We start from the raw sequence: 13,642 nt of genomic DNA on the forward strand, positions 1-13,642 counted from the left end.
ATTTTGGTCTTTACCCACAGTTATAGTATCCTCACTGTGGCTTAACTGCAGCTAACCCTGCCTTTGGTGTTTGGGTAAGGATAATTACTGTGTACACATAAGAAGCGTGCTACAAAACAGGAAACCTTTGCAACAAAACTGGTGCATACCGTAGGCACTCAATACTTATATTCATAGCAACTGGAGATTGGCCGATGTACAGAACACATTTGAATTTTAAGCACTCGTAGGCTTATTTGAACAAATCAGCTTATCAATGATCTATAACAGGGCTACTCATAAGGGCCAGGAACATAACTTATTTCTCTAACTCTCCCCAGTGCCCTCCTCCAGGAGCACTCCCACATCTGATCATGAGGTGGCCCGTGCTGATAGCTTCCTCAGATGGAAGCTGTCTCTCACTCAACTCTCACCCCCACTTATGCACTTATCTGCTGGTCTGAAAGTTACAGTTCGTTACATGAAGACTAGAGGCCAAAGATGCATTTCCCTTAACCAGGTATCCAGACAGGCATGCGTTCATGGGAGCTCTGTGTGTACAGCTCTGAGTGTATGGTATACAAAGCACACGCACAGCATTCACTGTCAATCAGCCTACCGTGCAACATACTCATTATGAGTATATTTTGAGTACTGTCTTTCTATGATATAAAAATCCTTTATAGGCAGAAACTACATCTCATATACCATTTCTCTCATGGAAGTAAGACGATCAAGAAATAATTCAGACTAAATGTTACTGTTTTTAAAAAAGGGCCTATCTCCGCAAAGTAGTTTTTGCTCTTTGTTGAATCCCTCCCCTCCATCCTCACTCTTGGGGCCTGGAGAGGCTCTCCATATTTCATTTCTGGACTGTTACAACAGATTGTACATCAGTCTACTTGCCTCTTCCCTCTTCTCCAAATTACTGCCAGAGCCATCTTTCTAACATCCTGATCAAATCATGTTCAGTTCCTACACTCCTCAGGAGAAAACAAGCCTTTTAGGACGGTAGACATGGCCTGTTCTGAGCGGCTACCCTCTTGCCTCCAGGTTGGGTCTCACTCCAAATCCTCTTCCAGCACGCCCCTCTGTCCACATGTGCTTCCAGGCCAAGGCTTAGGGCTTTCCCAGAACCTCCTCTCTGTCCGCCTCCCATTCATTCATTCTTATCACAGCTACAGACTACCACTCTGATGAGCCGGCCCAGGTCTCACCAAGCAGTGGAGACAACTTCCACCACTTCCACAGCTCTGTGATTAAAGCCCTTGGATTACATTTTAATGGTGTTTCATGACTATCTCCCCGGCCATAGGTCTTCTCATCTTTCTGTTCTTAGGCCTGGCTTATTGTAGGAACACGACATACTTGTTGAAAAAGTGAACTGAACACTGCAGAGCACAACTGTCGTATAAAAACTATAGTAATCACTGGAGATACAGCCTTAAAGGCTAAAGGGCATCCGCTTTCCCCTGCAGCGTCCGGTGTGAGGGCAAGCAAAGCCTTTGAAAGGTATGTGGGAGAGCACATACCTTTTCTGAAGCCTCTCACCTCATTAATTTATATCTGGAAATGAAGGCTTTGCCACAGTCTGGCTGCAAGCACTTGTAAGGTCGCTCCCTGGAGTGGGAATAACTGTGGATAGTGAACTTCTCCAGGGTGAGGAACATCTTGCCACATAACTGACAGGGGTAGGTAGCCATGGGTTTTGTCTCTCACACTTTCCTTTTCAGATGCGCTGACCAAACTCTGTGCCATTTAAGTGCAAACAGAAGGACAGGACTGTGCTGAGCACATCAGCAGAGCCCCAGCAGCCGACCGCCAGGCCCAGGGGGAGGCAGCGTTGTGGTCCCCGACCTGGATCTACCCAGACATGGGCCTCTGGGTTACCACTATCTCTGCTTCCTGCATCCTACATCCCAGTTTCCACGCAGTCTCAGGCTGAGAGGAGCAAGTCTGAGGCACAGATGATGTTCCCGAGCAGAAAGGCAGACTGCATCACTAGAGCTGGGGCACGTCCTGGGTCACCAGACTGTGGAGAGAAGAGGAACAGTTTCTGCGCATTAGCCGTCGGCAAACCATGCTTCTCGTCCACCCGTTCAGCATCGACTACCTGGACTCAACGTGTTCCTTTAAATGGCTCTAATGTGGCACACCTCTCCATCTTCCCCTGCGCTTTAACAGGTCGTTCTGCACGTGGATGCACCTGTCTGTGCTTCTTCAGAGTGGCAGGAGTCAACTGCACAGTGTTCTGATGGCGGATGAAGCACACTTTCCCTTGTGATAGAGACAGCTATTTCCACAGACTTGGTATCATCTACTTCAAGCCATGATTTCAGGTCAGTGTGAAGTTCAGTCTGCCAATTCAAAGGGGGAAAATAAAACACACGCACACACCCCCAGTGTGCTTGAGTGTCTTATTGGTACAGAAAAGAGAAGCATCCTCGCTTATTCAAACCACTGGCTATTCCTCGTCACTCACTGTTGGCAGAACATAAGTTGTTTATCACACCTGTTTAAACTTCCAGGGGATGAGACGAAATCATTTGTATATATCTAAGTTGATTTGTTTGTGAGGTTACCGTGCAGAAGGACTCAAGTCTACGACGTAAACAAAGTGGGAATAAAGGTAGTTTCATTCACTGAGGTGTTGCCTTTGAAGGGGAGACGAGATTCACACAAAGACAAGAGTGATGACGGCTGGGGCACAGCTCAGCACATTCTGGTATGCAGGCACCATCTTCCAGGAAACCGTCCACTCCTCTTTTTCCCTTTAGTCTGTGGGAACACTTCCTCATTCCCCAGCCCCACCCAGCAGGGGTGCGGGGGTGGGGGAGCTACCTGCTGGAAGGCCACTCCTAGGAGACGGGCTTGCCACCTTAGCCTGTCTGCAATCCCAGTTCTTACCATCCTTGCAACCCAGGCAGATCACCCAAGACCAGGCTTTTCTTTTTCTGCCAACAGACCCATCACTTGGCAGCCTTAAGAGTCCAAAACAGCATCATGAACACAGCATCAACAACAACACAGGAAAAGCCTGGCTACCTAGAACCCCGGTGCTATTCTAACAAAAGAGAATTCTCATGCAACGGATGTTAACCTTTCAAGTGCTGATACTTAAAAAAAAAAAAAAGCATACTGTCTGCTTACATTAAACACACTGGAGTAACGTCTGCACACAGGCCAGCCTTTTCTGAACTTTGTCAAGTGAACAAGGCATGTGTGTGAATCTGACCAATCTCGGCAGACCTTCGAGGCGTCTAGTCCCTGCAGTCACTCATTTATTGCCAACTCTTTTAGAGCTGCTCTTTACTGTTCAGTTAATTTTTACTTATCTCTGAAGCTATTTTCAGATCAGAAAGCTGGAGTCTAGCTAGATGAAGTTTTACTATAGTAATAGTTCAGGCATCTTTATATTAGCAACTAGCACATGCACATAGACAAACACACATTCCTTTTTTAAGGGGCAAAACTGCAGGAAACTTTTCGTGTTCCTCATCAACTAGCTCAGATGTTTTCATGTCTGGTCAGAGTTCACAAGGAGCCGGCACCGGGCAGATGCCCCTCACTGTCCTGCCCCACCTGCTCGGAACCTTCAGAGCTGACGTGCACACTTTGACCTGAAGCTTCAAGCACTGATCCAAAGCTGGGGACACCGGCGTTCTCAGCCAGCATCTTGGCACCAAGCCTCCTTTCTGATGGCAGCACACAGAGACTCCTCTTGGACCAAGGATGATCTGAACTGAGCCGCTGTCCCGGCCCCGTCCAAGCCCCTCTCCTCCAACTCCCCATTCCCTCACTGTGCGCCAGTTCACCCCGTGGCCCAGCCTCCAGGCATCCCAAGCACCCTGGCCACAGACAGGGTAATTCCTTCCAGGAATTCTATCCTGTGTGGCCGAGTTTCTGCTGCCAGGATTCATGGTGTGTCCTACTTCTCCATCCAGCCTGAGTCTGGCCATAATACTGGCCCAGCCATAAAAGGCACAGAATTTATCATCATCATTAAATATACTCATTCACTTGAGATTGCTGTGTTTTCCAGGTCTATTTTAAGAGATTAAAATGTATACACAATATGAAGCTTGAAATTCATTTTTTTTCTTGTTCTCTTTATAGTTGAACTCAAAATAGCATTAGTCACTCAAGAGAAGGAGCTGGTCTGGTAGTGAGATTTTATATTTTCGCATCTACACTAACCCCCTGCATATATACTCTAAATTGATTCTCCCCAACTCCTGCATTTATGAGAAATGACCAGTGTCCAACAGAACTTTCTGTGATGGAAACGAATGGCTACTGAACACTCAAAATGTGATGCTGAGAAACTGACATTGTCATTTAAGTAGCCACACAAAGCTAGTGGCTGCTGTGCTGGAAAACACAGGAGCCACAAGAGGTGACGGTAAGGCTAACACTTTCCTCCAGACACAACTAGGCTCTGATTCGCCCTCATGCATTTCCCTGAAGCACAGCAAGTGTATATCCAGCTCCAGTCATTTGTTTTATGAATACAGTAGACAGATTCCCTGGTTCAAATTCCAGCTCATCCATTTGTTAGCGCCTAAGTTTCAGTTTCCTCATTTGTCATATTTACTTGATGCATGTAAATGAGCCAGTGGGGACAACCAACTGAAACAAGATTAATCTTGAAAGCACTCTGTAATCTAAAAACACACCATACAAATATATGGTAGTATTTATGAACACTGGGATTAAAAGTAGAAACCATCAGCTGCAAACTGGCACACAGTTTGAACCACTCAGCTATGGATGTAATGGAAAAGAGACACGTTCTCTCCCTGCATATACTTTATCATCCGTTACTCATAGTTGGAGGAACCAGAAGCCTGGATAATACACGTGCTCAACACACACAGGACATAACGAAGTTGCAAGTAAAAACTGGCCCGAGGTCTTTGTTTCTCAACAGATACCACCAAGAATACAAAGAAAAAATCAGATTTTTTCAGTTAAAGAAAAAGTATCTGCCCGTTAGCATTGACTAAAGCTTCCCAAATCCACTTTCCAGTCACTTCCCTAGATTCAAAAGTCCAACAAGTTATAGATGTCACTACATTTCCCTCGGGCCTTCAAAGATGGTGGGTATACAATCAAGACATTTTAGACATGACTATACTGTATTTAAATGTGAGACATTTCCTCTAACTCTTTCCCCATTAAACCTGCAGAGAACAATATAACATTAAGTCACATAAATATTTTTACACTTATTTAACTTACTGCATTAATGTCTTTGCCCAAGACTTTTCTTATCTTTTTGAGTTTTAGGTCTCTGTGTTAAATACACCCAGTCTAACCCCACGTGCAAAATTGGTCCTCAAATGTTGAACTCAACTACTTTATGACAGTAAGCATTCCTTAGTTTCTTCAGGAAGGCTTTTTATTAAATGATGTATTCAAATTCACTAGTAGTTATAACATTTCATTCACCATAATTGTGTATTTCATTAATATGGATCTTCAAATATAAATATTTGCACTGTTTTCATGATATAATCACAAACTTCTATAAACGTAGCCTTTCTCAGCAGATTATAAATTCATTGTGGCTGAGGATCAAAGCCCAGCTATTTTTAAAAAATAAGCTGTGTGGATAATACAACATCTCCCATCACCATGTACTTGATCAGTACTGGCTGGCTGCTGCCGATTCCAATCTTTCCTTGAAACCTGATGAGCTCTGGCCACACCCTTAAAACAGACTTGTGATGAACTTTCTATTATTTGGCCAACTGCCAACAATCCTAAACAGAGAACTAACAAAGGGATGGTCCCAATGATCATCAGTCTGCCCTGTGATCTGACATACAGATTGAATTTGAGTCTTAAATATGGTAATATTTCAGCACCTGTCACCCTGGAAAGAGAGTAAGTCTTCCCCCAAAACATCTCAGGACATAATTTTCAATCCCCTTGATTCTAAAAATACTGAGTGAGTGATACAGATCTGCCCGTATGCCAAAGAAGGCTTGTGCCATCTGCTTCATTCTGTTCGTGCTGATTATTTTGGGGATGAGAGAGGATCAGATTGGAATAAGAACATATATATATGGCAACAGCCAGGAAGGACTGTGTTCCCTGAGGGCTGGTGGTATACGGCAGTGGAGGGAGAGGTCAGAGCACAAGTGGAGTTCCAGGACGTCCCCAGTGCTGCGTAACACAATCAGCTAATGGGGGACAAATGTTTTACAACATTCTTAAAATAAACTATGACTTCTGGCTTCTATTTCCATTGTCCCCAGTGACACAATGCAAGGCCCATTTCTGGGAGGAAATTGAATTTCCATTTTTAGTCTTCCAACATGGGCACTCTTGTTTTTTTTTTTATTCCATTCATCACCACTCCTTGTAGATAAGAAGGTTCTATTCTAAACATTTCTTTTCCACTCATACTCCTGAAACCTAGGATGGCTTTTATATAAATGTGTTAAGGTCAGTTTTAAAAGTTCTGTTTCTTCTTATACTCACACAATATGCAACAGCCAATCATGGAGCAGGGCAGGTGGAAATTCCCTGTTTATTTGGCTCCAGGAGGCTTCTAGAGAGGTGCTGCCCTCCATATTTGAAGGACGCTAGTAGCAAGTCTCTATCATGAAAAAGCCATCCAGAAACATTAGCAGGAGGAAGAAGATTCTCAGAACCTCCAGGTGGCTGCTACTGCTACCTTTCTGTTGTGCACATGCACTGTGAAATGTGATAGGTCTTGTACCTGAGCAAGGAGATGCCAGAAGAGGCAGGGCTCATTACATGTCTAATCAGTAAAAGGGGAGCTCCCAGGGCTGGACTCATCACTTGGCTGAGGATTATAGATGCAAGGCCTGTTGAGTCCCCTACCAGATGGCTGTGGCTGGGTTTTCAGCCTTCACTAAGAACAGAGGTTTTTAAGGGGGGCCCATGGCAGACCTTTCAGGGCCCGTGACTCTGAATTCTCCAAAATTCTGTGGAAAATTTGGAGGCATGTGTATTGCAGTTCTTGCAAGGAGAGGGACCACAGCTTTTAGATGACAAAAGAGAAAAATCCCTCTTTGTGCCATCAGTTCAGTTTGACTCTTCACAAAGTCAATGACAATTCCTAAGGCACAGGCCATATATTTTATGCCTCAATCACTGCATTTTATCAGGTGAAGGTTAAAAAGAGGAAGGGAGGGAAGGGCGCTATAATAATGTTCTTTGGAAATTCAAGCAATAAACACTTTGTACAAATCTCATTTCAAATAGGGGTACAGATGATAATATAATAGATCCTATCACGTAAGACAGGCCTACCTTTTGACTAGAGGGCAGGATGCCTTCCGAATCACAGGGATTCATTTGTCAGCATCTTTAAAAATCTGTTATCAAAGTGTGTATGCGTGTGCGCATCCTCAATAAAGTACTAACAGACCATCATTAAAATCCACAACACCTGAGCTGACATACCACTTGGAAGAAGCTTCCTGGGTAGGCTGCATTCTAGGCTGGACCCTCAAAGCCTGCCACCTGCCATGTCTGCAGACCTCTGCCCCACAGCGGCCCAAAGGCAACTGAGGCTGCAGATCAACCCACTGGCTATTTGCTAACCATGCTCAACATCACTCAGGCTTCTGTCTTTTCCACACCGTGCCCCTTCCTGGACTGTCGTGCCACCCAGGATCTACCTGGCCAACTCCTGCTTCCCTCGTCATTCCCGGGCAGAGGAATGAGCGTCTCTTCCGCATGGTGAGATGGTGAAATGGGGAGACCACTGAGGAAGCGATTACCAAAGTCCAGGTGAGCCCACAGGGGACTCGGGCTAAGGGGGCCATGGTGGAGGTGCCGAGCATGGAAAACCCAGGCTCAGAAGGGAGGACTGGTTTGGTGAGAAACTACTTCCGCAAAGGGTTCCTCTGTGTTCCCTCCAGAACTACTCAACACTGGGTACACACGTCCACTTTAAACGTTTGAGACAATCTGCTCTTGGTGGCAGAAGGAACTGGCTCTTACCCCCTTCCATCCCTGCCCGTCCTGCTGTAGGAAGTGCCACGCGCAACAAGGCCCACCTCCCCGGCCTGCCAAGCCATCAGCCTTGCTGCCTACTGACTCTTTTAAACTGTCACCTGGAGAGACTTCATTTTGTTAACCCGTGACTAAGCTCTTATTTTCTTAGAAATGAGGCCTAAAATAAGCCAGAATGCTGAAGTGAATTGTTTATCTCATATTTAGAGAGAAAATTATACCGCAGCTTCAGAACATCAAATCTACACACTAAGAAAAATATGAAAAAGGATAGGGTGCTAACCTTCTAGTCACAAGTAATGGTAATAATGTCAAGTTAAAGATGGTAAACTGAATTAAAGTATGCAGCTTCAGTCTCTCCTGAAACTCTATTAAAACAGTATTAATGAAAGTGTCTAATGGTGTATGATGTCTATCTTCTTTGTGAATTGTACCTTTTATCATTAAAAATATCCATCTTTGTTTCACTTAAAATAAATTAATTTAAAAAAATAGTATTAATGAGATTTTTTTTCCCGCAAAAAACACAGCCTAAGATAACAGGAAAGGAAAAAAGAGCAACAACGTTTTGCAAAGTAGGTAAACAAGCAGGAGCTGATTTAGCCGTCCCAAGAAAGCTGAATGCTAAAGGCAGTGATGGAAAGCTATGAAGCAACCATCAAAAGGCTCAAATTTAGGCTCTAGGAACTTCTGGAAGTGGGGATGCATGTGGGCATAGAAACAGAAAGAGTGGTTTCGAGTCTGGCAGTGCATTCAGCCCTCTGACCCCCTCCCGACAGAGGGTATGAGAAGTGGGTACTGTGCTGACACAGGGCGAATTAAGTGGAAGTTTGCATACTCCCCCTATTTGGCGATCGGAACAATGGCAGCCAGGCCTATTATACTCTCCAAGACAGGAGACTGAAAGAGTCTTCTCTGGGAAAGCTGACTAGCCCAAGAGAAGAGAGCTCACGACAAGGACCAACGGCGGTCCTGAAGGGTTTACCCATATTACCCTACAACGAAGCCCCTGTTGACAAAGCCTATCTAAGTACACAAAGCTCCCATCAGCTTTTCTATGGCTCCACTCACAAGCCAGGCGGCTGAGGATCACCAGAAATCAGAAGCAAGCACCTACTAGGAAAAACCGACACAGAACAAACAGAAAAAAGCAGCTAGGTTAAAGAAGAAGAAAAGGACTGTATGGAGAAAAAAGAAAACTTTAGAAACAACTAGCATTAATATTCTAGAGAGAATCAAGAGATCCCTAAATGAAGAACAGGATTTTAAAAAAAGAAAACAACAAACAGTAACAAAAAGGGCAGTGATAAGTGCAAGACCCCAGGGGCAGCGGTAGGCATTTGAGTCAGACTTGCTGGGGGAACATCTGAGAATCTGCCATTTGAATAAACTCCCGATGACTCTAAGGCACCATGTTTGCCACTGGGGCCTCTTTTGATGGTACCTGCTATTTTTACATCTTTGTTAGTTCCAGTGCTCACCTAGTGATCAGCACCATGAAACAATCTTTTATAACACAGCTAACAAAACCCAGAGACTAATTAAAATTATCCATAGGTTAAATGGTTAAAATATATATCATTAGACCAAGAAGCAGGAAAGTAGAGAGAATTTTTAAGTTAATGAACAGTTTAGCATCTTCGCTATACGAAAAAGGTGCCTATTTATCACCGTTTCTTGTTAAAGATTTGTATTAGAAGTTGTGGTTCATACAATAAAGCAATAAAAAGACAACATTGGAATAGAATAAATATTTCAATATTTACAGATGACTATCTATACAGAAAACCCCAAAGAATCCACACATACAATGTGAGAATTAGGAAGTCTGACAAGGTATTTGGTTACAAAAGTCAAAATACAAAATCAATTGCATTTCTAAAAGCCAGCAAACAGAATATAATTTAAAATTAATTAGCCACAAAGCAAAGATATCTAAAGTAAGTCTAACCAAAGATAAAATAGTTACGGAGAAACTATAAAACTCTACTGAAAGACATAAAAGAAGACCTAAATAAATTGAGAAACATACCATGTTCATGAATAGATATACAGATAGTATTATTGTAATATTCAGTTATCGATTTATCTTCATATTAATATACTGATTCAGTGAAGTTCTAATAAAAATTCAACAAGGTTCTTTGTTGGAACTTGACAAGATCATTCTAAACCTTTATACTGAGGGGGAAAAATCAAGAGTAGTCAAGACTTTCCCCATTCGACTGGATCATACTCATCATCCTATAAACTGATCAAAGAGGAAATGGTGAAAGATAACAGGTAAAAACATTTTTTAAAAAGCTACAGTAATTAAGGCAGTATGATATAGGCATAGGATTAGACAAGCGGACCAATGGGAGTAGAATGAATAGCCTAGAAACAGATCCCCTTTTGTATGGAAACTTTATATACATCAGGGCTGGCACTGCAATCACTGGGGAAAGCACGGACTACTTAATAATTGGTTATCCACAAGGAAACTGGATTCCCACCATACATCTATATAAAATTAATCCCAGAATGATTACAGATTTAATATTTAAAACAAAACTTTAAACCTTTAAACCTTCAGGCAAGAAAAAATAAAACGGTATTTCACAGAGAAATTCAAATAGTCCATAAAACAAATGAAAATATGTACAATTTTATCCAGGTTCCATCTCTTGTTCTATCATTAAAATCATTTCCCTTATATATTTTTGGGAAATCTTTGGGTCTTCCCTCGTCTTGACTGGCAAAACTTCAATCCTGATTAATTTAATCTGGGGCCAGCTCTACCCTACCCCTGGCACACTTTATGCCTCTGTTTCCTGCCTTTCTTTCTTTTCTTGCGTCATGCACTTATCATATCTGACATTTTTTGTTTTATTTCTTAACACACACACCCCCAATTAGACTGGCAAAAACCAGAAAGTCAGGCAAAACCAAGTAATGCCCAGTGGAAGGGAAAGAGACAACATCCAAGACTGGAGTGAGGCTTTTTGTATTCGAAGATGCTCTTTTCCTTAGGAATTAAGATGTGATGCAATTAAACTGCTCTATAAAGACTCACACATGAAAAAAAGTGAAAACAATCATTGAAACTCAGAATGGATAAGAATTTATCCAGATTTCATCTATTGGTCCACCATTAGAATAATTTCCCTTGTACATTTACCCTATGATTGTTGATGGAATAACTTCTCTTACTTGGGGGATAAGGAGAAGTTTCATGGAGAAGCCAAAGCTGAGCCGGCAACTTTACCCGGCATTCCAGGGGAAGTGGTCTATTTCAGGCCAAGGGAATGAATCAACACAAGGTACGTGAAAGTAACTACTTCAGTATGACTAGAAACGAATGTAAACATGCAGGCTCCAGGGACAAACAGGTTGGAGAGACAGAGTCCAAATCATGAAGTGTTAGTGATGCACTTGCTCTGCTGCACTGAGAGAAGGTGGGCTCTTTTGCTGTAATATTTTAGCAGACTGACTAACCTACTTAGCCAAGGGACTAACTCCAGGTTTATGTGGAGGTAAGAGTGAGAGAGGTAAAGAGAGAAGTAGTAGAAAAGGGTAGAAAAATGCCAATGAAACACTGTCTCAACAGGAACAGGAGGCAGTGACGGGAAAGGCATAAATGGCACAAGAATCTAAGCCTCCGAGAGCTACAAAAACCAACAGGAGCCAAACTGCAAGGGGCAGCGAATCCCAGGACTAGTGACCAGGGAGTGGGGCAACAGGAATCTAGCCTAGTCAGCTCCCTTATCCACAGGAGGTAACGTTCAAGACCCTCAGTAGATGCCTGAGACCACTACCAAACCTTATGTTTTTTTCCTATACATACATACCTATGACAAAGCTTGATTTAGAAATTAGGCACAACTAGGAATTAACAACAATGGTAAAATGGAACCATTATAACAAAACACTATACTCAAAGTTGCATGAATGGGGTTCCCCTCTCTGTCAAAACATTTTCCCCAAAATATCTTATTGCACAAATGCAATGTCTTTTTCTAAGCACTTATCGTGAACCACAGCCATAATGTTTGTGGTTTGAAGTGCAACAGCAAAACTAGCACGATTTTTTTTTCCTTCCTCCCAATTTCAGATAGAAGATTTCATCTTAACAACCTAAGCACATGATTTTTCTCTTTATGAGGTTATAAGTTTCATCTTTTCACTTAAAGGAAGCACTTTATGGCTTCTTGTTGGCTCATCCAAATTGCCAGCATCATCACTTTTGTGCTTATTAAGTTAAATAAGGACTACGTGAACACAGGTAACTGTGATACGCACAGTCGGTCGGATAACTGAGCTGGCAACTAATGACCACCAGGCAGCATATGCTGGGAGAAGGAAAGATTCGCATTCCAAGTAGGATGAACAGGCTGGCACCACCACTTCACCATGCTACTCAGAACAGTGTGCAATTTAAAACTGATGAATTACTTGTTCCGGAATCTTTCATTTTCAGACCAAGGTTGACTGTGGGTAACTGAAATCGTGGAAAAGGAAATCTCAGACAAGGAGGGACCACTGTAGTCAAATAAGAATTTAGAAAAGTTTAAAGGAAAGAGGGGGAGAGTGATGGTGGAGAGGGAAAGCTAGATCAAGACACAGAAGAAAAACCTAGCAAAACCAGGAATTTGGAGTTTGGTTTTAGCTGTGTTGAGTTAAACACAGCTTCCCTGGTGGCTCAGAGGTTAAAGCATCTGCCTGGAACGCTGGAGACCTGGGTTTGATCCCTGGATTGGGAAGATCCCCTGGAGAAGGAAATGGCAACCCACTCCAGTATTCTTGCCTGGAGAATCCCATGGAGGGAGGAGCCTGGTAGGCTACAGTCCATGGGGTCGCAAAGAGTCGGACATGACTGAGCGACTTCACTTTCACTTTCAATGGATATTTGGGGCTTCCCTGGTGGCTCGGTGGTAAAGAACCCACCTTCCAATGCAGAATACCGAGGTTAGATCCCTGGGTCAGGAAGATCCCCTGCTGAAGGAAACGAAAACCCACTCCAGTATTCCTGCCTGGGAAATCCTATGGACAGAGGAGCCTGGCAAGCTACAGTCCATGAGGTCACAAACAGTTGGATACAGCTCGGCTGAATGATTAAACAGCAGCAGCAGCAGCAGCAATGGGTATTCAGGCCAGCAAGGAGACCTCCAGCACAGAGGAGGTGCTGAGGTTATCTTCCAACTAAGTAACAGCAAATGGTACACGTGGCTGCAGGGAAGTGGATACTATTCTGAGTCTGGCTTCTATTAATGACTTTATAAACTACCCTGGGCTCTGCGTGGGTGTCCTTTGTCAGTAGCTCACATGCTCAACCTTGATCATCCGTGTTGGTCTTCCCTGGAGCAGTCTGGCGTGTACAGTGGGGTGTCCGTTTGTTTTCTCTGCAACAGGCTGCAGCTAGACTGATCCCCTCTTAAGAGATCTACTCTGCACTGTGGGGCCTGAGGGAAGCAGACTTGTAGGGGCATGTAATTCTCAGAGGCTTCAAGAACAGAAGCCTTCTACCTTTATATTCCCTCAGTTCCTCTTGGGTAAGACAGTGCAGTGACAAGTCCATGGTGATAAAAAGAAGCAAAATGAGAATTCAGTCTGCATTTTAAAAAACTTGATGAGATGTTCCAAATAATTTCTAAATGGTCATAGTACAAACCAAGACCCTAACAGCTCA

At 43.2% G+C, this 13,642-nt stretch overlaps 2 protein-coding genes across 15 annotated transcripts in view; one reads left to right on the plus strand and one right to left on the minus strand.

Annotated features, from left to right (window-relative positions):
• Positions 1 to 4,055, plus strand: part of ZC2HC1B (zinc finger C2HC-type containing 1B) — a 40,480-nt gene extending 36,425 nt beyond the window's left edge. The window contains exons 9-10 of the transcript XR_011258657.1: positions 2,164 to 2,318; positions 2,944 to 4,055. The gene's annotated coding sequence lies outside the window, so the exon portion shown is untranslated. The remainder of the gene's footprint in view (positions 1 to 2,163; positions 2,319 to 2,943) is intronic.
• The window catches only part of PLAGL1 (PLAG1 like zinc finger 1), a 95,511-nt gene that overhangs the window by 4,394 nt on the left and 77,475 nt on the right, over positions 1 to 13,642 (minus strand). For 2 of the 14 annotated variants that reach the window (XM_069598603.1, XM_069598600.1), the window contains one exon: positions 1,531 to 2,011. The exons of 6 other annotated variants lie outside the window; for them this stretch is intronic. In XM_069598603.1, the coding sequence (XP_069454704.1) occupies positions 1,531 to 1,682 (152 nt within the window). In that variant the 5' untranslated portion in view covers positions 1,683 to 2,011. Of the gene's footprint in view, positions 1 to 1,530; positions 2,012 to 2,092; positions 2,337 to 13,642 lie in introns of those variants that run through there. 6 more of the 14 variants (XM_069598611.1, XM_069598609.1, XM_069598602.1 and 3 more) reach the window with 5 other exon arrangements.

Source organism: Ovis canadensis, chromosome 8, assembly GCF_042477335.2.
Source record: "Ovis canadensis isolate MfBH-ARS-UI-01 breed Bighorn chromosome 8, ARS-UI_OviCan_v2, whole genome shotgun sequence".
Lineage (NCBI taxonomy): Eukaryota > Metazoa > Chordata > Mammalia > Artiodactyla > Bovidae > Ovis > Ovis canadensis.